At 43.6% G+C, this 25,457-nt stretch overlaps 2 protein-coding genes across 8 annotated transcripts in view; one reads left to right on the forward strand and one right to left on the reverse strand.

Annotated features, from left to right (window-relative positions):
* The window catches only part of RP9 (RP9 pre-mRNA splicing factor), a 37,243-nt gene extending 19,933 nt beyond the window's left edge, over positions 1–17,310 (forward strand). For 4 of the 5 annotated variants that reach the window (XM_064575090.1, XM_064575091.1, XM_064575088.1 and 1 more), the window contains exon 6: positions 599–1,239. In XM_064575090.1, the coding sequence (XP_064431160.1) occupies positions 599–797 (199 nt within the window). In that variant the 3' untranslated portion in view covers positions 798–1,239. Of the gene's footprint in view, positions 1–598; positions 1,240–4,011; positions 11,852–13,267; positions 13,350–17,222 lie in introns of those variants that run through there. The other variant, XR_010406443.1, reaches the window with a different exon arrangement.
* Positions 656–23,475, reverse strand: LOC135362088 (uncharacterized). Of its 3 annotated transcripts, none has more exons than XM_064575085.1 (3): positions 23,411–23,475; positions 22,746–22,898; positions 656–16,798 (listed from the first exon to the last, which is right to left on the reverse strand). In XM_064575085.1, exon 3 carries the CDS (start codon positions 16,557–16,559, stop codon positions 14,880–14,882), a length of 1,680 nt encoding a protein of 559 aa, XP_064431155.1. In that variant the 5' UTR covers positions 16,560–16,798; positions 22,746–22,898; positions 23,411–23,475; the 3' UTR covers positions 656–14,879. The 3 variants fall into 3 exon arrangements, with proteins under 3 accessions (XP_064431155.1, XP_064431154.1, XP_064431156.1); XM_064575084.1 differs by having other exon boundaries at positions 23,014–23,421; XM_064575086.1 differs by lacking the exon at positions 22,746–22,898 and having other exon boundaries at positions 23,014–23,421.
* Between the last annotated feature and the right edge of the window lie 1,982 nt (positions 23,476–25,457).

Raw genomic sequence — 25,457 nt, forward strand, 5'->3', positions numbered from 1 at the left:
TGAAGAAAGCAGAGGTTTTTTCTCAAACTAGTTCCACGGAGTTCTAATTGTTAAGGAGGTAGATTACCTAGTATGAACTTGAGTGGTTGTGGGTGGTTGGGGAGGTGATGGAGAGGCAGCATCTATTCGAAGTTATGTAGTAAGGACTGGAGAAACATGCAGAAATACTTCGGACAGTGAAAAGAATACAGAATGGCTTGTACACTGGGTACAGTCCTGCCAAAGAGACATGGGTGTGGACAAGAATAGGGAAAACATGCAGAAATAAAAATAAGTACTATCGGGCGCCTGGGTGGCTCAGTTGGTTAAGCGATTGCCTTCGGCTCAGGTCACGATCCTGGAGTCCCGGGATCGAGTCCCGCATCGGGCTCCCTGCTCAGCGGGGAGTCTGCTGGTCCCTTTGACCCTCCTCCCTCTCATGTGCTCTCTCTCTCTCTCTCAAATAAATAAATAAAATCTTTAAAAAAAAAATAAATAAGTACTATCTTAAGTAAGGTGGTTATTCATGATGTTTTTTACCCTCACTGCTGCTCTTATGTCATTTTTATCTACCTTTTTTTTTTGTTAAATATGGTTCTTTGGTTAATCTTCTGTTTAGGATACAGCAGTTGAAACAGTTACTGGAGGATTCTACCTCCGATGAGGATGGAAGCAGCTCCAGTTCCTCAGAATGTAAAGAGAAACACAAGAAAAAGAAGAAGAAAGAAAAGCATAAGAAAAGGAAGAAAGAAAAGAAGAAGAAGAAGAAACGAAAGCATAAGTCTTCCAAGTCGAATGAGAGTTCAGACTCGGACTGACAACAACTTGACTTGTTCAACATTCTCTTCTCCCAAATCAGACACTGTGGCCAAAGACCAGAGGATGTGGAATCGGGGAGGACTAGGAGAGAGCCGCCTAGAGAGCAGGGTATTTGGTGTCACGTGTGTGAATTCTCACCTGCCTTCCAGCAAAGATGTGATCCCAGGAGGGTGAGTTGTACCTTCCCAGGCACTAGCTCTGGACAGCGGCTGATTTCAGGCAGAGAAGCTTTGTTCAGTGTCGTCCTCCCGCTGACCCCTACGGTTTGTGATTCCTTCGAGCTGCCTTTGCCAGGGTGGCCCGGCCGAGGGAATGAGTCTCTGAGGAAGCTCCAGGTGCTGCTGCAGCCTTCCCCTCCCCAGGGCGCTACTTAATTCCCAGAGACTTCAGGTTCAACTTTTCTCTGTTATCGAGGATAATAAAAGCTCCTTATTTTTTTAATGGATTTCTTTTTTATTTCTGAATAATACATGCATGTGCTCCAAATTTAAAAGGTACACAGGGTTGAATCATGAAATTCTTCCTCCTTCCTTTCTCCCCTAGCTGCCCATGTCCCTTCCCCGGTGGCTACCGGTTTTACCAGGTTCTTGTGTGGTCTTCCAGAAATATTTTATATATCACAATAAATATAGGCTTTTTTTTTTTTTTTTACACAAATGCTGTAAACACTGATACGAACATTGGGGGTTTTTTTAACAGCATAAAACAGATTATTTTAATATCAAGTACATTTAGCATTGTTGCAGCAAAAGGTGTGTGTTTATAATCACCTGAGATGGTTTGTTAATATAAAAGCAATGAAAAATTTTGTGTGGCTACACTGTATTTCACTTGCTTGGATTTTACTGCCTGAGTCCCAAGATTTTTCCCAGAGTCATTGACTCAGAAAATTTTTAAGAATATAGGGGAGGGGCGCCTGGGTGGCTCAGTCATTAAGCATTTGCCTTCGGCTCAGGTCATGATCCCAGGGTCCTGGGATCGAGCCCCGCATCAGGCTCCCTGCTCCGCGGGAAGCCTGCTTCTCCCTCTCCCACTCCCCCTGCTTGTGTTCCCTCTCGCTGTGTCTCTTTCTGTCAAATAAATAAAATCTTTAAAAAAATATAGGGGAATTATTATATGGGGTCAGCTACCCACGTCCCAAAATACATCCCTCACTTCCTTCATCTTCCTGTTGATTAAACACAGCCCACTTGTGCTCCTCTTTGTGCCACAGCCCATCAGTGTGGTGCCTGCAGCTGAGCGAGAGTAAGTCTTGATCTTGACTGAACCATATAGAGATAGATCATCCTCACAGGTGTCCCTCCCTCTTCAGCAGGGGTATTCCTGTTTTCAGGGCCCCAGTAACTCTTCTCCCATTTCTGTCCTCTTTCCCTGGGGGTTGAATTTCCACCCCCCCGCTTTAAAGAACAGCCAATCCAGTCCCAGAATGGACCCATCTCCTGCTCATCAATAAATGCTCCCACTCTTGGCCTTGGAATAGTAGTACCTGAGTAACACATTGGTACAGAATGGAATCGGCAGGCTGAGGTTTGTGTTTTCTGAAAATTCTAAGGCCAGTTAATTCAGGTGTCCTTTACATTTATCCTCGGCATCCTAGGTCAGCATGCAAAACATGGGCCATTTGACCTCTCCTGTAGGTCTCAGTGTTTCCGACTCCTCTCATAACTCTTCTAGAAATTTCTTACTGTCCTTCTGGAATCTTATTCATGATAAAAGTATTCTTAAACAATATGAAAGTCTGCATCAATGATTCTCAAATCTTTGTGGCATCAATATCAACTACAGTGCTTGTTAAAACAGAGATTCCTGTGCTCCCAGACTTCCAGAATTTCTAATTCAGTAGGTTTGTGGTGAACCTGGGAATTTTCCTAACAAGTCCCCAAACGATGCTAACATTGTTGGTCTGAGAACCACACTTGGAGAACCACTGCTCTGTATCTTTAGCCTCTTAAAGGAGCCTTCTTCCACTTCCTGCTTTAACTAGAAATCTGGCCATCTCCTCCAACCCTTGCAAGGTAACTACTGTCCCTACTCCCTCACTCTGGTTTTCTCTATCTTTTGTTTCTGGCTTGATCCCAGAGTCCCATTACTTAAGCCTGTCATCTCCCTTGACCTGTAGTTCTTTTGCCCTGCTTTCTCAGAAAAACCTCAAACCACTTCTGCATCTATAACCAGACACTAGAGAAAAATCACAGGGCACCTGTGTGGCTCAGTCAGTTGAGCAACCAACTCTTGGTTTCTGTTCAGGTCATGGTCTCAGGGCCATGAGATCAAGCCCCGCGTTGGGCTCCATGCTCAGACGTGGAATCTGCTTGGGATTCTCTCTCCCTCTGCCCCTGCCCCCACTTGTACATGCTCTCTCTAAAAAAAAATAAAATCTTTAAAAGAAAAATCACACAGCCATATAGATTGGCATCCCCACAAATTCATCATCTCCAAACTCTACTGAGCCCATAAAGCTGACTAGCAAACCAAAAGTTTGTTAGTTACCTACTCAAACCTTCATTCTCATACATCTCCTCTCGAGTGGAGCATTTTCCACTCCTATTCAGGAAGTCATTACAAGCCCTCAGACCTCCCTTCACCAAGATATCTACCAATCAGTCATCATAGTTGTTGCAGACAGAATTCTAAAATGGCCCCAAGATTTCCTGCTAATCTCGAGGATTGTTAATATGATGAATTTTTTCGTGATTAGATTATTTTATAAGCATAAGGAAAGGGAAATTATCTGGATGTTCCTAATGAAATCTGAACAGCCAGAGTTTTTCTCTGGCTGGGAGCAATATAGGAACTCAGATTCTAGGCCTGTGAAACATTCCTTGTGCCATTGCTGACTTAAAGATGACAGGGCTACAAGGGGCTACAAGGTGAGGAATGCCCAGACTCTAATTACTACAGCAAATCCTAGTTAGAGGACCCACACCAGCAAAGAAACAGGGAACTTTGTCCTACAGCCAAAGGGAACTTAAACCTCAACGACCTTGGATGCAGAATCTTTACCCAGAGCCTCCAGATAGGAGCCCAACCCTGCTGACATCTTGATTTGGGTCTTGTGGGACACTAAGCAGAAAACCCAACTGAGCCTGCCCAGATTTATGATCTTTAGAACTGTAAGATGATAAATGTTTTAAGCCATTAAGTTTGTGGTAATTTGTTATACGGAAACAGAAAACTAACACAATGGTTTAATCAGGTTTCTCTTCCTGTCAGGCCAATCTCCACCTGTGCCCTGGACCCCAACTCTCAGCCAGCAGTGGAGGGCATTGATTAAGAGCACTGGCTCTGGAGGATCCACACTGCCTGGTTTTGAAATCCAGCTGCACCATTCGTGAGCTATCAGATTGTGCAAGTTGCCTGACCTCTCTGTGCTGCCATTTCCTTGACAGATAATATTTACCTCATAGAATCATCGAGAATTAAGTGTCCTGATAGTTGTAAAACATCTAGAACACAGTTTGGAACATTTCAATTGCTAAATGAACGTTAGTTGCTCCTGCTCTTACTTATGCTATCATCATTATCTGTTCCTGCTTCCTCAGGGATCTTCCTCCTTTCATTATCCTACTGCATTCTCTGTTGCCACTGGCATTTAAAAACTGTTTTGAAATTATAAAAGTAGGGGCACCTGGCTGGCTGAGTCAGTAGAACATGCAACTCTTGATCCCAGGGTTGTGAGTTCAAGCCCCATGTTGGGCATGGAGCCTTCTTAAAAAAAATTTTTGTTTCAGTAAAATTTTAAAATACATGATCATAAAAAGTTCCCAATTCAGAGCAATTACAGAGTAAAAAGTGAAAGGAAAATCTACTTTAAATGGTTTTATAGAGCCGTCAAGATCTTTTAAAAAATACATTACCAGTTTTTTTAATTAGTTTGACATAACTGAAAAACACTATGAATACTATTCTATGACTTCATCTCCCTTACTCTATCTTGGCAGTCTTACTGCTTACTACAAGCTTTAAATGGCCACAAAATCCTTGGTGGGAATGTGCTACTTAACCATTTAACCATTCTTCTTTGTGCAATTCAGTTGTTTCTTATTTATCCTTCTATGGAATGGTGATTTATGAAAAATATGTATGGGGTTGGTTGTTGTGGAGGGAGAACGTTCTCTGCCCTTCAAGGTCCTTCTGGCTGGACTAAGAATCAAATTGACATGAAACAGAATAACAAGAGAAAATCAAAGTTTCCTACGTATGAAATTCCAAAGACAGTGAAGCAATAAGACGCTTATATGAGCTAAGGACAGGAGTAGGGGACTGAGCAAGACATTAGCAGGGAGAGGAGAGATGCTTGGAAAACAAAGGCTGCCCTATTATGCAAATAAGTATCTTAGATAAAGAGGAATCTGTTAATAGCGCTCTTCCTGGTACAGGCAGGCAGTTGAGGGGGAGATAAAGAGCTTTTCCTCAATCGGTTGGGTTTTTATTGCTTTTAACTCAACATTCATGTCAAAGTGACCCATCTGAAGCAACCTGCCCTTAGCCCCCTACATGGTCATTCAGATGACCAAAATATATTTCTCGTATACGTTTGGTCTTTATCCACAGTTTCTGGATCACATCTCCCCAAAACACTTGGAATTTCATGACTGAGGAGAGCAATGGAAGAATTTTTTTTTTTTTTAATATTTGGTCTCCTGTTCCTGGTTCCTGAAATCACTTCAGAGCCATAAAGGCAAAATGGGTGTTTTGTTACTCATAACAAGCCCCTTTCCACCACAACTGGGTTTATGTTAATGAGGTGAATTTTGGAAAACACCTAAGGATGTATAACATCAGGAATTTTCAGTCCCACACCCCTGATTTCAGGGGAGGGTAAAAGGGCAGGAGAGTGAATGAATCACCAATAGGCAATCATGCCCATGTAATATGGAGCCTCTAGTATATTTGGAGAGCTTCCAGAAGGGTGAACACATGGAAGTCTTGGAAGAGTGGCACACCAGAACAGGGCATAGAAGCTCCTCACCCCTCCGCACATACAAGCAGCTGTTATGTCTGGCTGTTCCTGAGTTTTACTTTTATAGTAAGTAAAATGTGTGTATTCTCTGAGCTGCTCTAAGCAAATTAATCAAACCCAAAGCAGGGGGCATTGGAACATTCAACCTAGTCTATCAGAATCATACATAAGTGATAACCTGGGCTTTTGAGTGGCATTTGAAGAGGGGTGGGGCAATCTTGTAGGACTGAGCCCCTTACCTGTGGAATTTGATACTCTCTCCAGGTATTTAGTATCAGAATTAAGTTAAATTGTAGGACACCCTGCTGGTGTCCTGAGAATTCCCACATACACGTTGGAATTGGTTCCAAAATCTTCCATCTTCCCACAAACACTGTAATGAAAACCTATGAGTAAATATCTTAGTGTACATGTGTGCGTATTTCAAAAGAATAGCTCTTTAATAGTGGAATTACATATTTTAATTTTCACATATACTACCAAATTGCCCTCCAAGAAAGTCTGTATCAATTTTCACAACCTCTTACCTTGTTTAAAGGGGTCCATTTCCCTGCCCAAGAGCAACTAATAACCTCAAGATTCTTTCATCCCTTTAAAAAACAAAATCCTCCCTTGATCCCGTATCTGTCTAGCTCTTTCCTCTCCTTTACAGCAGGAATTTTGTTTTGTTTTGGGTTTTTTCTTTTAAGATTTTTTTTTAAAGATTTTTTTGGTGGGGGGAATGAGTCGGGGGCGGGGGGCAGAGGGAGAGAACCTTCAAGCAGACTTCCTGCCAAGCGTGGAGCCCGACTTGGGGCTCAATCCCATGAGTCACAAGATCATGACCTGAGGAAAAACCAAGCATCAGACACTCAACCCACTAAGCTACCCAGGAGTCCCTTACAGATTTTATTTTTAAAGATTTTTTTTTTTTATTTGACAGAGAGAGACACAGCGAGAGAGGGAACACAAGCAGGGGGAGCCGGAGAGGGAGAAGCAGGCTTCCCGCTGAGCAGGGAGCCCAATGTGGGATTCGATCCCAGGACAATGGGATCATGACCTGAGCCAAAGGCAGACGCTTAACGACCGAGCCACCCAGGCGCCCCAAAGATTTTATTTTTAAAGTAATCTCTACACCCAACGTGGGGCTCAAACTTACAACCCCAAGATCAAGCACTGCATGTTCTACCCACTAAGCCAGCCAGACACCCACAGCAGGGTTTTTGAACCTTGGCCCTATTTATTTCAGGGGCTAAATCTCACTTGTGGGGGTCTCTTCTGTGCATTGTAGGATATTCAGCATCATCCCTAGCCTCTACCCACTAGATGCCACTAGCACCACCACTCCTCACTTGTGACAACCAAAAATATCGACATACAAAGGAATAAAACTGGAACCTTATCTTATACCACACACAAAAATCAACTCAAAATGGAGTAAATATTTAAATGTTAAGACCTGAGGGGCACCTGGCTGACTCAGCTGGTAGAGCATGTGACGCTTGATCTCAGGGTCATGAGTTCAAGCCCCATATTGGTCGTAGAGTTTACTTAAAAAAAATAATAGTAATAATAAAAAATAGATAGACAGATAATGTTAAGACCTGAAGCTACAAAACTCCTATAAGAAAACATAGGAAAAAGCTTCTTGACATTAGTCTTGACACTGAGGTCTTGGCTATGACACCAACACATCAAACTAAGAAAGCTTTTGCACAGCAAAGGAACAATCAAAATGAAAAGGCAACCTATGGAATGGGAGAAAATATTTACAAGCCATATATCTCTGATAAAGGGTTATTATACAAAATATATAAAGAACTCCTACAACTCAATAGCAAGAAAACAAGCTGATTTTAAAAACAGACAAAGGAATTGAACAGACATTTCTCCAAAGAATAACCATCAAGTACCTTAAAAAAAAATAACTGATGAGGGAAATGAAATGCAAATCAAAAGCACAATAAGATATTATCTCATACTTGTTAGGATAGCTATTACGAAAAAAAGATAATAAAAGTTGGTGAGGGGGCGCCTGGGTGGCTCAGTTGGTTGAGCGACTGCCTTCGGCTCAGGTCATGATCCTGGAGTCCCCAGATTGAGTCCCGCATCAGGCTTCCTGCTCAGCAGGGAGTCTGCTTCTCCCTCTGACCCTCCTCCCTCTCATATGCTCTCTCTCTCTCATTCTCACTCTCTCAAATAAATAAATAAAATCTTTAAAAAAAAAAAAAGTTGGTGAGGATGTGATGAAAAGAGAACCTTGTACACTGTTGGTGGCAATGTAAATAGGTTGAAGTTGCTACCAAAAACAGTATGGCAGTTCCTCAAAAACTTAAAAATATAATTACTTTTTTTACTAACCCCAAGTCTAAGTATATATCCAAAGGTATTAGAATCAGGATCTTAAAGAGGTACTGCACTCCCATGTTTATTGCAGCATGATTCACAATAGCCAAGACATGCAGACAATGAAAATGTCCATCATCAGATAAATGGGTAAACACAATGTAGTATTATTTAGCCATAAAAGAGAGGGAAGTCCTACAGTTTGTGACAACACGGATGAAAGAGGAGGACTTTATGCTCACTGAAATAAGCCAGACACAGAGGACAAATACTACATAACACCACCTGAATCTAAAATAATCAAACCTGGGCGCCTGGGTGGCTCAGTTGGTTAGGCGACTGCCTTCGGCTCAGGTCATGATCCTGGAGTCCCGGGATCGAGTCCCACATCAGGCTCCCTGCTCAGCGGGGAGTCTGCTTCTCCCTCTGACTCTCCCCACTCTCATGCTCTCTATCTCATTCTCTCTCTCAAATTAAAAAAAAAAATCTTAAAATAAAATAGTCAAACCCACAGAAACAAGAGGGTAGAATGGTGGTTCCCAGGGGCTAGGGTGAGGGGGAAACAAGAAGGTATCAAAGAGTAAAACGTTTTACTTATATAAGATAAATAAATCCTAGAAATTGACTTCATAGCATAGTGCCAACAATTAATAATACTATATCATATACTTAATATTTTATGAAGATCTTATGTCCTCTCTCTATATATAATTTTATATAGAGTTTTACATATATATAAATATAGAGAGAGAGTTATATATAGAGAGAGAGAGAGAGAGAAAGGGAGGGAGGGAAAGAGAGCATGCATGCATGCAGGAACAAACGTTTAAAGGTTTATGGCATAGATTGTGGGGAATATTTTCACAGATATATACTTATCTCCAAATTCATCAAGTTGTACACAATGTGCAGCAATCATACCTCAATAAAATGGCTTAATAATAAGATAAATAAAATGTATGGAAACAGCCTCAGTTGGGGGTCACTACTTGAGCAGTTTCTTGAAAGAATTACCCATACAGTTGACCCTTGTCAGCATGGGTTTGAATTCTGTGGGTCACTTACACGCAGATTTTTTTTCTACAAATACAGTAAATGTATTTTCTCTTATGATTTTCTTAACACTTTTTCTTTAACTTACTTTATTGCAAGAATACAGTATATAATACAACATACAAAATGCGTGTTAACCAATTATGTTACCTGTTTAGGCTTCCAGTCAACAGTAGGCTATTAGAAATTTGGGGGTGGGGGAGTCAAGTTATACTCAGATTTTTACAAAGGGTGGCTTTCCTCTATGCCCACACAGAGCACTCTGTTCTCTCTTGCTCTTTTGTAAGAACAGTTCTTTTGAATCAGGCACCCAGTCTTATGGTCTCATTTAACTTTAATTACTCCTTTAAAGTCCTGTTCTCCAAATGTAGTCACACTGGGTGTTAGGACTTCAACATATGAAGCTTGGGGCATAATTCAGTCCATAACATCTCTGAAAGTGCTCTTGCTAGGACCACCAGTATTGCCATTATCAAATCTAACAAATCCTTTCTAGTCCTTTTTTTAGCATTTGACACTGTTGACCACTTTTTCATGAAAGATCCTTAGCAACTGGATTTCATGACACCCTTTCAGATGCTCTAACCAAACTATCTCATTAGCTGCTCCTGCTTACCCTCCAGTGTAACTCTTGGCTTCAGTCCTTTAAATAGGAATGTTTCTCACAGTTCTGGCTTAGACCTTCTCTTCACTCTTCTGTTCTCAGTGATGCTTATGGCTTAAAGTATCAATACTCTGATGATGACAGCCCTGAACATTCTCGAGAGCCCTAGACTTATTCACTTCGATGTCCTGTAGACATTCCACCATTCTATCGGCTCTCAAGCAAGATACCTTCAGCATTTTTTTACTCTAAAGATGGTGCCAACAGTCACCTCAATTCTGAATCAGAAGCCTAGCCCAATCCCAGAATCTCTCAGCTGCTCCTCCTGTGTGCTTCTCAATACCAAGGCACCTAGCACACTCTAAAGTGACTATTTCCTTGCCTGACTGCCCACTAATCTGGTAACTTCTTGAGGGCTCAGACTATGCTCCCTGTTATATCCTCAGCCTCCAAAACACTGAATGACATATTAGTATTCAATATAATCTTACTGAATGGATAGATTCTCCATTGGAAGTACCAGTGCATACCAGTGGATACCATACTGCACCGCTTGTGTCCACCCACTCATGAACCGCAGGCCCAACCCCACACGTGGTGTTAGATGGAGGAGGGACAGTAAATTACCCCTCCAATTGAGAAGGTACTTTGAAACCAGAAAACAAAGCAAGCAACTCCCTACAGTTTACAATTTTCTTTAGGGTAACTCACTGACAGGGAATCAGATGGTTTACGATCCAGGCATCCACACAACTATTACCCATAAAGTCCAGAACCTTAGTCCCCAGATTTTATAGAGCAAGGGGATACAGAGGACATTGTGATGAGGTCAAAGGCTCTAACACACGTGTAGCAGAACTCAGAACGCAATCTGTACGTGGTGGGGTGGGGGTGGGCATAGAAAACTGTTATCTCTAGTAGTTATTTAAAAAATTAACTACATAGGGGCACCTGAGTGGCTCAGCTGGTTAAGCGTCTGCCTTTGACTCAGGTCATGATCCCAGGGTCCTGGGATCGAGTCCTGCATCAGGATCCCTGCTCAGCGGGGAGCCTGCTTCTCCCTCTCCCGCTCCCGCTCCCCCAGCTTGTGGTCGTACGCGCGCTCTCTCTGTCCAAATAAATAAAATCTTTTTTAAAAAAATTAACTACATAATGGGGATATACCATAGAAGATATAGCAATTATCATTAGCACAAAAAATGTACACCATGGTTCAAAGGTGCGACAAGTATGCCTGCTTCATGTGTCATGTCATGAAAATGAAAACAGTACATTGGGTATAAGCAGATAACCTTCTCCAGCCATAGGTTACATAGGATACAGGCCAGAACTGGAGTTAAAGCAGTCCTGAGCTGGGAATAATGCAAAGTCATACATCTTTATGTAAAACCGGCTTTGTAATACTGTCTTCCTTGCCTCCACAGCATTGCTATCACATTTTACATTTCACTATGCTATCTACAGAAGTATTAGGTTAGTATAAGGAGTTACAAATACAGGAAGTATATGTTCACACAGCTTAACATAGAGACAACACTGCTGTTCCCATACATATACTCATATATGCCTCCAAAGAGGCATTGTTGGTCACACAACAATAAAATCCCACATCTGAATGCTACCATGCCTTTTTCTTTCAAATATAGGGAGTCTTCAGCCACATATAAATCTTTTTGGTACCTAGTCAGATTTAAACTCTACCATTTATTGAGACACTGTTGATTACAAGTTGACCATCTAGGTCTTAGGTTTTAAAAGCATGAAAAATGGTTTCCCTGGGGCGCCTGAATGGCTCAGTTGGTTAAGTGTCTGCCTTTGGCTCAGGTCACGATCCCAGGGTCCTGGGATCGAGCCCTACATCGGGCTCCCTGCTCAGCGGGAAGCCTGCTTCTCCCTCTCTCATTCCCCCTGCTTGCGTTCCCTCTCTCACAGTCTCTCTGTCAAATAAATAAATAAAATCTTTAAAAAAAAAAGTTTCCCTAAAGTTTCCTTTGTTTCAAGGAGTACAATGGGTGGAACTACAGAAGACACTACTACAGACTACTCCTGGATGGATCCATCAGTGAAGCTACTCTATGCCTGGTTTCCATTTATACAAAATGAGTAAGGTACCTTCACCATTCCCAGAGTAGTTCCTGTTTATGGGGAATCCTTCATCTCTTTATTCCATCCTCAACTCCACCATCCTTTTCCTCATATGTAAAGGTCCCTGGAGATTATAAGACAGTAATATACATGGCAGAAGTATTCATGAATGACCCAGCTCTACTGGTGGTGTTACCAGTGATGTGGCTATTTTGAGACGGGAAAAAATGCTTGAGAATCACACAACCACGCAATTGACTTTATTTGCTGTTTTATACCTTTTAATTCCAAAGGTTTTGCAATGTCACATTTTCTTTTTGTTGGTATAATCACTTTATTAGTTCAAATCAAGGGACTTTAAGCCATCATGATGATATACTATTTAGCTCTTCTATTATGTAGCTGGAACTCAGCAATTTCTTTCCTATGAAATAACAATGGAATACTACATTTCCTTAAATTGATTGTGTAACAGACTCAAGATCTACAGAGAATCATTACTAATGTCGTTAGTTTCCATCTTTAGGAGAAGGTTGAAGATCATGACATTTTTGCCTTGGTTATCGGACTTCCCTTTATAATCACTGCAAGGCAGGATGGCCTTTAAAAGGCCAGAAACTGCTTACTCCCTGACACTCCAGGCCTAGAGGTTGAAGGTGGGGCAGGGATACTTAATGCCAAAACTCAGTCTGAAGGAGAGCCCGTCATGCTACTAAGCCCCTTAAGGGAGACCCTGAACTTCCAGTACCCAGCTCTACCACCACTAAACTGGGACACTTTAAGTGAAGCCACCAGGATAACTTACAAAACCCCATATAACACACAAGACTACCATTCACAGCCCTGGGAATTAAATGTGGAAAATCAGCATAAAAATGACATTCCACAGGACTGAAAGGCTTTGGCTCCAATCTACTTGTAAGCGAGGATCTATAGATCTACAGGTCTATAACGCAGTCAGAATGCTGCCATTTTTCACTGCCCACAAGCAGTGTTAGTTTTGGAGGGCAGAACACACACTGAGTAGGAAACCCCAAACAAAGCCCTAAAAGCCAATCATGAGACAACCAAATTGGACACAGGATAGATACCTGTGTACAGCAGGTACAGAGCATCTGCCTCGATCTGTTCGAAACTTTGTAAGGTACCTCAGTTTTCCATCTCTCACAGTTACCTGAGGGAAGAAGGGACTCATGCATTAAATTACCCAAGTTGCTTAAAAACAAAAGGGAAAACAGAAATCCAAAAAACATCTTTCAAAGAAAACCACGTCTTTCAAGAAAAATCTATCATTCAAGATACTATTCTGTATGATTCTACAGTCCAGAAAAAAAATCATTTGAAAAAAACAATAATAAGGCACAATCTAGACAATTCAGCCTGAAAATTACAATCTTAACCATGTAACCAAGAGTAAATTGAAGTTATTTTCTTCACAGGGCCGTGATAGGATGGAAAAAACATCCTATACACTGATGGGAAATGACAGCAGAGGCAACTGAGACTTTGAGAAGACTAAAGGTAAGATGGACAGTGTTTTGGTTTAAAAACTAAGACTGGAACTTAATTAAATTTCCCCGGGGACCCTTATGCATCCTATTCATCACTTACCCACTTCATTTCATTTTTGCGCCCCAGGTATAATCATCACCCAGGGTCTACTTTGGGCCCTTCCCACTCATTTGAGCCCCCTCCCTAAACATAGGGTGGTCCAAACTCAAGCTTCAACCAGATGTGCAAGATCCTGCTAGTCCAGCCGACAACGACACAGTAAAGCAAAACAATTTCCCTTCCCAACTTTACTTTTCCATGGATGTTATCATTTTCTATAGGTATTCAAGTTCAAATCCTAGCCTTTTTTTCTTTTTCTTTTTTTTTTAAGATTTTATTTATTTACTTGACAGAGACAGAGCGAGAGAGGGAACACAAGCAGAGGAAGTGGGAGAGGGAGAAGCAGGCTTCCCGCGGAGCAGGGAGCCCGATGCGGGGCTCGATCCCAGGACCGTGAGATCATGACCTGAGCCGAAGGCAGACACTTAACGACTGAGCCACCCAGGCGTGCCCCCCAGCCTTTTTTTCTTAAAGAGTCAATTTTGTTAATGAATTCTCTGAGATGTATATCTTTTACTCCCATGTGAGTTAGGACCTTATCACTTTATATGCAATGTTCAGTTAAACTGACTTTATACAGGGGTTTCAGCCATACAGACAGGCTTCAAATTCCTCCTACACTCTACCATCAGCTAAAGATGCCTAGAACACTTTTCTTCCTGCCTTTCTCTATTCAGTTTTGGCACCTCCTTATTGCCTACAGGACAAAAATCTAAAAAGGAAAATTTCTACTATTTTAGCCTATTCTGCTCAGACCCACTTTCCCAACTCATCACAGGTCTCCCCTCTGGCTGGCTGTTCTCAGGCTCAATCCCTGGAACACACTTGACCTGCGCTGGCTGCCCATTTGAGCCCATGCTACTCTCTCCATTCTCACTCCAAACCACAGCCCCCAAATTTGTATCAAAATTCACCGCCTCCACGTGGACTGCGTGTTCTCAGCAACTCCATCTAGATCTATGTCCATGATTCTTTTCTCTCTCAGCCCCCTGTCCTTTACCACCACCCAGCTCTCCATCATCTCCTACAGTTCTTTCTTTTTTTTTTTAAGATTTTATTTATTTATTTGACACAGAGAGAATGAGAGAGAGAAAGCACGAGAGGGAAGAGGGTCAGAGGGAGAGGTAGACCCCCCGCTGAGCAGGGAGCCTGATGCGGGACTCGATCCCAGGACTCCAGGATCATGACCTGAGCCGAAGGCAGTCGCTTAACCAACTGAGCCACCCAGGCGCCCCAGTTCTTTGTTTCAAATTACATTACAGTTTCCTAGAATGCAGGACCTCAAACCTGGGATCTCTGCCAATCCTACAAACATGGGCACCTACAGTTGTTGAAAAACATACTTTCAAAATGGAGAAATACTATTAATCTATGATGGCCTTTGCATCCAGGACCCAGTATGGAACCACTACAGACAACCACACAGGACAAGCCCGTTAGTCACTTACATTCCCAGGCCTTGTGAGAGGCTCTCTTGGACTCCAGTCCCTCCCCTCGGAACCTGCCATTCTGTCCTGTCACTGCGCATACCATGGGGATGCTCTCGTATTCTCCAAGCTTTAACCTGTACTTATTTCTGGTGGGCCACACAATAAGTTGGGGAGGCAGAGAGCACTCAGGTGGCAGCCTGATGATCCTGCCAGCCTCACGATAAATCCTTCCTTTGGAAGATGTCACAGGGCCCAGTGGACTAACTTCTTCAAAGAGGCATTCTGTCTCATACATTTCATCTTCAGCTTCCTCTTCCAACTCACAGTCTTCTGAATCCTTGGGAAGTACAGTGTTCAAGGCAGCATTTTTCTTCAATAAGTAGACTGTGTTCCCACTTGAGAAGTTGCTCAGGGATTTCTGCTTCCTGCCTTTCACAGTTTTTTTAATCTTTGCACACTTTTTGAAGTTCTCATGATCCTCCTCCTCAATCTCATCATTCACGGTCATTTCTTCTTCATCTGTTTTCAACTTCCCATTCGTGATGGTCTTCCATGATCCCTTAGTTTTGCAGTCTGGTGATGATTCTTCATCTTTGCAAGGCATTTGCTCAGGGGATTTCTCCAGCTCTGCCTCCTGCCACCAGCTCCTATCACACTGAATCCCTTCATCCACCCCCCTGCTGTTCATCTGGGCCAACCAGGCAGGGCGAGGAACATACTTTGAATAGCTGTCCCTCTCTACCACCTCATCCAGTTCCCCACACCTGACTGCCTCTTCTTCTGTTGGCTTTCTGCTTTCTGGTGAGGACTCAGGGGATTTCCCGTGCTCTGCATCCTGCCAATGGCTCATATCACATTGAATGCCTTCAGTGACCTGGCTGAACTGGGCCAGGGAGGTAGGGGGAAGGACATAATTCTCAGGGTAGCTGTTGCTCTCTACCACTTCACCTTCGTCCACTTTCACAGGGAAGCCACGGCCCCCACTACCATTGTCTGGCATGCTTTCCCCAAAGCTAATGGGACTCCGGGATTTGGACTCTAGGCTCAGGTCCTCAACGGCTTTATTGCTGGAACAGACTGGCCTTTCCTGCTGGAGCTTATTGCCATCTCCAGAAGACTGGCACAGATTGGAGTTCAGGGTATCCTGGACTTCATCTTTGTCTTTCGCTTCATCTGGAGAGGACAGGAATTGGGGAACAGCTGCATAGCCTTTTTCTTTACCCAAGTTCATTTCCATGATGGAGCCCAACTTTACCACCTCATCACATCTTATATCATGACACGGCTCCGACCAGATAGTGCTTTCTTCATCGTTACACGTAATGCCATCTGCACCCTCGTGATGGTTACGAAGCACACTTGTACTCTCACGAGAACTCTGTGACATCCCACCATGCTGCACCATGATGTCTGGCATGGCTTTACCATAAGCTAGGTCATACAAACGGACAGTTTCCTTCAAAGTCTCCCAGAACTGTGTTACAGGGGATCCTCTGCTCTGTTCTAGCCTCATTTCCCCTTTCCCAGATGCATAGTTTACTTGAGGTGATGTTCTATACACAGTGTCAGGAGAAGGGCTCTCACCATGTAGCTGCTGCTTCTGGGCTACAGATGAAAAAAACCCATCTGTTGGTTCAGGAATGTTGTCAGTTTCTGTGTCAATATTAGAAGTCGGGATACTGGTCACCATACCACCTTCTGAGTGGGTGTCTTATTTCTGAGTCCTGTTTTCAGCCTGATGAGGTTCAGTCTGAGTCTCTTTCGTCTTCGTTTTCTTTCCATAGCCACTACACTGACGGAACTGTGCTGTGTTACAGAACACAGGTCTTCGGTTAAGCGCAGTGGGCAACGGGGACTGAGGGATGAGGAAGCCAGGAGACTCACTGAGTACCACTGAATATGGAAAATACAGACTTCCATTTCTGAAACCTAGGAAGAGAACACAGTAGTCAGCCACTCGGTCTCCCGCAGCCAGTCACAACATTCAGCCGGTACGCAGTCACGTGGCCACACCGATTGGTAAAATACGCAGTTTCTTGCATGCCAGTTGGTAGCTACTGGCCCCCACTTCTCCCTGGATATCCTCAGGATCTGAACGGTGGGACCTCCAGAATCCTCCTTCACCACAAGAGCAAGCATCTGTCTGATGGGTTGGTTGCCAGGCCATCAGATAGTCAGCATATTATGAATCACCCCTACTTAGTAGTGACTTTTTCAGAGAGACTTAGCACCCCCCAAGCATAATTCAGGATTGTTGTGGCTGAGGAAAGAATAATTGTGTCAGCACTTATAGAGCAAAGAACAAAAGTACAAGCCTTTCTAAACCTGTTCATTCCGCACCATTCATTCACAGATACAGCTTCCCGTTTCCCAGGCTGCAGAAGTAAACAGTGCAGTGGTGCCAGTAACACCAGATGCATTTCCGTCACACAAATTCACGTGGGCTAAGACACTGGATGTCGTACAACCTATTTATACAACTGACAAAGATAAAACTTTTAAGTATATAAAAGCAATAGTTATCCTGAGATCGGTGTCAGTAGGCAACTTACTCAATATGGTGAGGTTGATCTTATGAACTCAATTTCACTGTTGGATTGACCAAAACGCCTCTTGGACCTGGCTAAGGTATTTATACATACAAGCTCATGGATTTTTTCCTTCATTGAAAGGAAGCAGACATGTCTCAGCTTGGAGTTCAACATTGTCTACAGAGGTTAGAAGTCAACAGAATGAAGTTCGTGTAACTACAGAGACAGATAACTTCCCACCATACATGTTGTACTGTATCACACAGTGGAACAAAATACCTTAATAGCAGGTCCCTGTCACTAAAACCCTTGCAGGACCCTATCAGGCAACCTCTACAAAAACACGGGTGTTGGGGTTTTTCTCCCCCCCAATCAGCAATATCTATGGCTACTCTAATGCCTTCCCCCTTCTGCAACCTTGCAAAGGACTTTAAGTCATCTCCCACGTTTTTACCTCAGTAACTCCTACTAATTTCCTTGACCCATCTCCTTGATGTATCATAGGTTAGTGATCCACACCACTACTAGAATTATCTTTCTGACCCAATTCTGATCCCTCACTCCAGAGACAGATCTGAAGGGCTTGTCACTGCCAGTGAGGAAATGAGGAACAAGGACTACATTCCTTAGGATGCCAAAAGGCCCTCATTATCTGATTTGTCACTCTATCATCTCACTCTCCCACTAAGCCTGTAGGCTCTAGCTGTATGTGGGTTCCCCCTCAGGGCAACTACTCTTCACTTTTCTGGGACATCCTCTTTCCATACTCTCTTCCAAATGCCACCAAAATCTTTAAGAAAAAAAAAGAAGGGAAGGATAAAAAAAAAAAAAAATCCCACCATTTGTGACAACAGAGGGACCTTGAAGGCATTTTCTTAAGAGAAATCAGTTGGACAGAGAAAGATAAATGCTATATCTCACTTAATGCATAAATTCAACCCTCTATTTCAATTGCATAGCACTGTGTACTGCATATGTAATTAACATTAAAAGGTAGTAGACACCAGATTCTGGATGTGTAAGAAGCCTGGAAGTCACTTACTCCAAACAAAATAAAAAACCTGAACTGAAAAAAAAAAAAAAAAATCAAGAACTCTTTTCAGATCCTTCGCAGCACTAGGTTACAGGGCAAAGTGCTACCCCCAATGTTGGCGAGATATGTGACTGTAGACAAGCACAATTTACAGGAACACAAATCCAAGAGATAAAAATTCTATGGGAACTAGTTGTAGGGTAGGGAAACCTGAACTGTTATTGACAAATTGCAGGCTCAGGGTCAACACATCTGACAGTTCAAAACTGCAAGGGGAACCTTTGCTTTTTTTGAGTTTTATCTTCAATAGCTCAACCCGTTCTCACAGTAAATCTAGGAGAAAAATGCCCTGTGCTTCCCACAGGGAGAGTGGGAACAAGAAGGCATTGTGATATATGCCAGGAAAACTATTTTTGGCAAGGCCATACCTCAGAACAAGCTAGTTAACTAGAGCCTAACTGATGGTGGGGTGGGTAGGCAAATACTTATCTCAAACCAACCCTAACCACCCTTCCCTACCCAATGGGAGGAGGAAAGTTAAGTAGATGTGTAGTTCATAGTCCAAAGGCACAATCTCACTAAAAGACTGAGACCTAAAACTATAGTCCTTCAATAACCATAGGACTATGATCCCTGTCCCACCTCCACAACTTAACACATTACTAAAGCCTACTTAAAGCATTTCTTTTTATCCAGTACAGAATGCCTGGCAATCAAGAAAACATTACAAGATATACAAAAGCCAAAACGTGTGTTAACAAAAAATTCACTTTAAATATGAAGACGGGGGTTCCTGGGTGGCTCAGTCGGTTAAGCGTCTGCCTTCAGCTCAGGTCATAATTCCAGGGTCCTGGGATCGAGCCCCACATCGGGCTCCCTGCTCTGTGGGGAGCCTGCTTCTCCCTGCTTGTGTTCTGGCACTCTCTCTCTGTCAAATAAATAAAATCTTTAAAAATAAATAAAATTAAATAAATAAATATGAAGACAGGAAGGCTGCCTGGGTGGCTCAGTCAGTTAAGCATCTGACTCGTGATTTCAGCTCAAGTCATGATCTCAGGGTCATGGGATTGAATCCCATGTTAGGCTCCCTGCTCAGCGTGGAGTCTGCTTGAGATTCTCTCTCTCTCTCCATCTCCCTCTGCCCCTCCCCCCCCAATAAATAAATCTTTAAAAATGAATAAATATGAAGACAGGAATGAAATAAATGCATGGAGAAAGATGTACTATACTAATACTAATCAAAAGAAAGTGGACATGTTTTATTTCTTTCAGACAGAGCAGACTTCAGAGCAAGGGAAATGATCAGGGATACAAAGTGGCATTATATGAAACATCAATTCTTCACTGAAACATAACAATCCCTAAAGTGTATGCCCTTAACAGAGGGTGAAACTATGGGAGGCAAAAAGTGATAGAACTGCAAGGAGAAATAAAATGATCCACTATTACCATTGGGAGACCTTAACACTCCTCTATCAGAACAGGACAGATGCAGTGGGTAAAAAAAGCAGCAAAGACAATCAAACACAACACCCCCCTCAACCAACTAGAAATAACTGACATCCACACAGATTACTTCATCCAACAGAATACACATCTCCTCACACCCACATGGAACATTCAGCAAGACAGACTATATTGTGGACCATAAAACACTTTTACAAATTAAAAAACATATTAATCAAACAGTGTCTGCACTTAACCTATAACTGAATATAGAAAACAAAGATCACTGTAAAATCCCAAATACTTTGAGATTAAATACACTACTAAGAAACACTGAATCAATGAAGAAATCTGGGAAGTTCTAAATATTTGGAACTAAGTGAAAATACAATTTGTCAAAATTTGTTGGATGGCACGAAGGCAGTGTTTTTAATTTAAAGCTTTGTAAAGATCTAAAAATCAATCATCTAGCCTCTAACTTAGGAAAGATAAAAGAAATACTATGAACTCTGTTCCAAGATTCCATAACCTAGACAAAATCAACCAATTCCTGGAAAGGCAAAGTTTGCCAGATTCACACAAGTAGTAATGGACATTTCCATACGCCTATACCTATTAAGTTAATCTATTAAGACCTATATCTATTGTATCAATAACTGATTACCTTCCAGAACAGAAAGCGCCAGGCTCACTGGTGAAATCTACCCAACACATGAGAAATTACAAATAGATCTACAGGATAGAATAGAGAGCTAACACAGAAACCTACATAAAGGTGCTCAACCAATGTTTGACAAAGGAGCAAAGAGAATACAATGGAGCAAAGATAGTCCTCTCAATAAACTGTCCTGGAACAACAGGACATACACGTCCAAGAAGTGATTCTAGACACAGACCTTACAACAAACACCCTTCACAAAAATTAACTCAAAATGGACCACAGACCTCCATGTAAAACGTGGAAACCGTAAGACCTAGAAGATAACATGAGAGAAAACCTAGATGACCTTAGGGATACTGACGACTTAGCTACAATACCAATCCATAATCCATGTAAGAATTGACAAACTGGACTTTTTTTTTTTTTTTAACATTTTATTTAGTCATTTGACAGAGAGACAGTGAGAGAGGGAACACAAGCTGGAGGAGTGGGAGAGGGAGAAACAGGCTTCCCCCTGAGCAGGGAGCCTGATGCGGGGCTCGATCCCAGGACTCCGGGATCATGACCCAAGCCAAAGGCAGACACTTAACGACTGAGCCACCCAGGCGCCCCTGGACTTTTTAATCCCCAACCCCACCACCCCAAGCTGGACTTCTTTAAAATCAAAATCGGCAAAAGACACTGTCAAGTGAAAAGACAAACTACAGACTGGGAGAAAATATTTGTAAAATACATCTGATAAAGGACTGTTATCTAAAACATCCAAAACACTCTTAATACCAAGAAAACAAAACTCCAAATAATAGGCCAGACCTTAAGAGACACCTTAAAGATATACAGATGGCAAATAAACATGAAAATATGCTCCACAATGTCACCATGGAAATGCAAACTAAATTAATGAGATACCACTACATAGGTATTAGAATGGCTAAAGTCCTAAACACTAACACTAAATGCTGGTGAAGATGGGGATCAACAGCAACTCATTCACTGCTGTTGGGAATGCAAAATGATACAGTTACTTTGGAAGGTTTGCTGTTTTCTTCCAAAACCAAAAATACCCTTGCCAAAACCTGAAAAAAACCAAGCTAGCCTTCAGTAGTTGAGAGGATATCTAGTGTCATAAAACCAGACGATGAAATGTTCAGCAGTAAAACCAAATCATTTGCAAAATTATGAAAAGACAAGAAGAAATCTTAAATGCCCATCATGCAAAAGAAGCCAATCTGGAAAATCTACATGCTATATGATTCCAATATAACTTTCAGAAATAAGCAAAGCTATGGAGATAATAAAAAGATTAGTGGCTGCCAAGGGTCAGGGAGGATGGAATCATTAATAGGCAGAGGAAAAAGATGCTATTACCAACTGGGAGCAATGACCAACTGGGTGGCTCAGGTGGTGGCACTGGACTCTTGGTTTTGGCTCAGGTCATGATCTCAGGGTCATGGGATCGAGCTCCGCATCCAGCTGTTAGCTTAGTGTGGAGCTCAGCACTTGAGATTCTCTGCCTCTGCCCCTCCACTCCCTGCCTGCCGCACTCCTTGTCACACCTAGTTTTCTACCTGGAAAACAAGTTGCTTAAGGTACACAACATGTTTTATCTACAAGAGGGTAGCAAAAGAGTAGATTTAACAATCTTTACTAGAGGTGAGAAGGGTGAATCACCCCATGGATCCTCCTGCCCTGCCTAAAGCCCCCTCCCACCCCATAATGCATGAAATCCCAGAGGTCTACCTCCCAAACATTTTAAGACTCATCATTCTTCTCCCAAAGTATTTTTTTGACCTCACCATGACAGCTTTTAGAATTTTTAGGCCTTGCTGAAAAAATAGGACTAGGAGCTCTAAGGTACCTCTACCAGACTGGTCTCATAACATAAAATTTTGGTTTGACTCCTGTGTAACTCTGGGCAAGTCCCGGACTCTGAGCCTCTGTTGCCTCACTTGTGAAACACAGCAATGTTACCTAGCTCATGGGGGTTGGTGAGGTCAAATGAGAGAGCCTACTTCAGTATTTGGCAGAATAAGTGGCATATAGGTAGAATTCCAACTTTACCTATTAAGATGAACTTCAAACACTGCCCCTGTGTGCTGCCATAATCTCTTTTGTCAGGACAGGGTGAGGAAAGGGAAGTCGTGGATTAAGGTATTGCTCTAGGGGGAGGGTCCCTAACCCCACTGAACTTCTCAGATTTCTTACCTGCCCCAGGAACAGAGAATGGATTATAGGTGGGATTCTGGTACCAGGGACTCGGGTAAGGCTGCTGGCCCACAGCATGCACATAAAAAAAGGGTCTGGCGTTACCACCCTCAAAGTGCGCGTTGTTTTCTGAAGAGCAGTTCATTTTCTAGGCTGAAAAACAGGTGTTCATATTTAGGAAGGGGCAGTGGCGCTCAGCGCGGCCAGGAAGGGAGAAATCATCCTAGGTCCCTTTCAGAACCCCAAGTCTGGGTGGCAGCGTCCTCACCTTCTCTTCCCGCTCGCTGGGATCGGGGACACAGGGCAGCGCTGCCCATGGGCGGGGCCGTATCCTGCCAGAGCAAGTCTCTGCTCCCTGAGCGGCAGCAGCAGCCCCGAAGGAAGACTGAGGCCTGGGAGGCCAAGAGGGGAGCTGTGCGGCGCCTGGAGCGCGTCGGGCTACGCCCAGGAGCTCCACTCGAGGGCGGTGGCTTGGGCCCGGCCTGCAGGCTCTGGTCCCCGCCTGGCCGGCGTGCCTATCCCGCCCCTTCCGGCTCTGGAGGAGCCCCTCCCCTGGGCCCAGTGTCTCCTTACCCACGGCTCACACCTCGCCCCCGTCCCACAAGCCAGTCTACCCTGCTCCCTCGGGACCCGCATCCCCGCACCCCCGCCTGCTCCAAACCGACCTCGGCGACCCGGAGAGTCCCCGGCACCTGGCGCCCTGGCTCCCGCCCTTACGTACCCTGGCTAGCACGCGCTGCCTGCCTATTGCGCAGGCGCCGCCCTCCCGCCGCTGGCCGGTGCATGCGCTCTGGGCGAGGCCCGCCGCCGGGCTGCTCTGTCCCGAGGCACCTGGAGAAGCTCAAGAGTGTTCCACACCATGCTAGCTCCAGTGCGTGGACGCCCAGGTGTCGGTGCTTCCAGAGGACCGGTCGGTCCCTGCGCCCCCCGCTCTCCCAGACCGGCCCTTCCATTTGAGTGTGTTCAGTTAGGACAGCCTATGTTCCCTCCTCTGAGCTCCTGGTGTCCTTCCTTCCTCGGGCCTAACGCCTCCGACACTTAGGAAGAGGAGCTGACTGAGGACAAGGGGAGAGGAAGGAGGAGGCCAGCCTGCACGGTGCAGGCCTGAGAGGAGGCGATTCACAAAGGAGGGGCGCTCCAGCCTGCTTCCCGCTGAGGCGAGTAAAAAGCAGGGGTGCAGAGGCTCTGGCAGTCAGGGCGCCATTTGGGGCGAGTGAGGGCCAGGGGGCCTGGGGAAGTGGCCTGTGAGCGGGTAGGTAGGCGGTTTGAGGGAGAAGCTGGCGCGCACGGACTCCGCTTTTCTTTTGCACGTGGGGGAAAGGAAAGACTTCTGGGAGAGTAGTTCACGGGAGTCGTGGGGTGGGAAGGAGGATTGTGAATTTTTTTTTTTGTTTTTTAAAGAGAGAGATTTCGGTAGCTTTAAGGCCAGAATGGACAGACGGGGAGATGTTACCTATAGTGGAGAGAGAAGGGATGTTAGGAAGATGTTCTGAGGAAGCGCAGGGCAAGGTTAGCTAAACCTGGCTGCAATGCTCTGCCTTGGACAGAAGTTACTGGGATAAGAGGGAAATGAGGTCCTCAAGGCAGGGATTTCAGTGCTTTAGCATCGAATGACTTTGATTTTTTTCAATGGAGGGCAGGAGTAAGACTTGCAGGGACCACTGAAAATTTGGAATGGGTGTCCACATTATTTGGTGGAAATTGTGTTTGACGGAATTTGCCATGGGTGAAACAGAATAAAGATTTTCTTTCACATAAAGAACTCTGCAGGTAGACTGCCTGAGTGCGGTTTGGTGGCACCTTGGCATCACAAAGTACCCAATCTCTTCCTTCTTCAACTTGCCTCATGATCCAAGATGCCTGTTGCAAGCGCAAAGCAAGGGAAGGGGCGGGGAAAGGATTTAAAAAAAAAGAGCAGAAGGGCCCACAGCAACTTCTGCTCTGTGATCAGTCTTGTTCTTAAGGAGTTATACTAGAAAACCCATGCAATATCAGATTATAATCTCATTGGTTACCCATAGCTGAAAGGAAGTTTGGGAGCTCTTCTCTTTTAGTAGGGTGTCACTTGGAGTAAGATGGGATGCTGTGACTAAGAAAGAGGGGAGAATCGGTGTTAATTGGGCAAATAACTGTTACATTGCTTTAATGAAAGAAGCAGTATTTTCCCACTTCCCTTTACTTATATAAAGCCCAATCATTCCCTTCACAGCTAATTTTCTTTTTTTTTTTTTAAGATTTTATTTATTTATTTGAGAGAGAGAGAATGAGAGACAGCAAGAGAGGGAAGAGGGTCAGAGGGAGAAGCAGACCCCCCTGAGCAGGGAGCCTGATGTGGGACTCGATCCCGGGACTCCAGGATCATGACCTGAGCTGAAGGCAGTCGCTTAACCAACTGAGCCACCCAGGCGCCCTCACAGCTAATTTTCTTCATAAAAGGTCATAAACACTCAGTCTTCCCCACCTCCTACTCCTTCAGTCACTGTAAATCTAGATTTTGTTACCATTGTGCCCACTTATCCACCCTCACTAAGGACACTAATGAACCACTTGCTGCTAAATGGCATGGAAACTTCAGTCCTCATGTCACTAAACCTTGCCTCCCAGGTACCAGCCCAACTGGTTCTACATCCTGTCTGCTTGCCCTTCTTTTTTTTTTTTTTCCTGCTCGCCCTTCTTAAAATCTTTTACTGGCTTCTCTTCCAAAATTTCTCT

This window comes from Mirounga angustirostris, unplaced genomic scaffold, assembly GCF_029215605.1.
Source record: "Mirounga angustirostris isolate CCGP_5_RB_7025 unplaced genomic scaffold, mMirAng1.0.hap1 SCAF_12, whole genome shotgun sequence".
Classification (NCBI taxonomy): Eukaryota; Metazoa; Chordata; class Mammalia; order Carnivora; family Phocidae; genus Mirounga; species Mirounga angustirostris.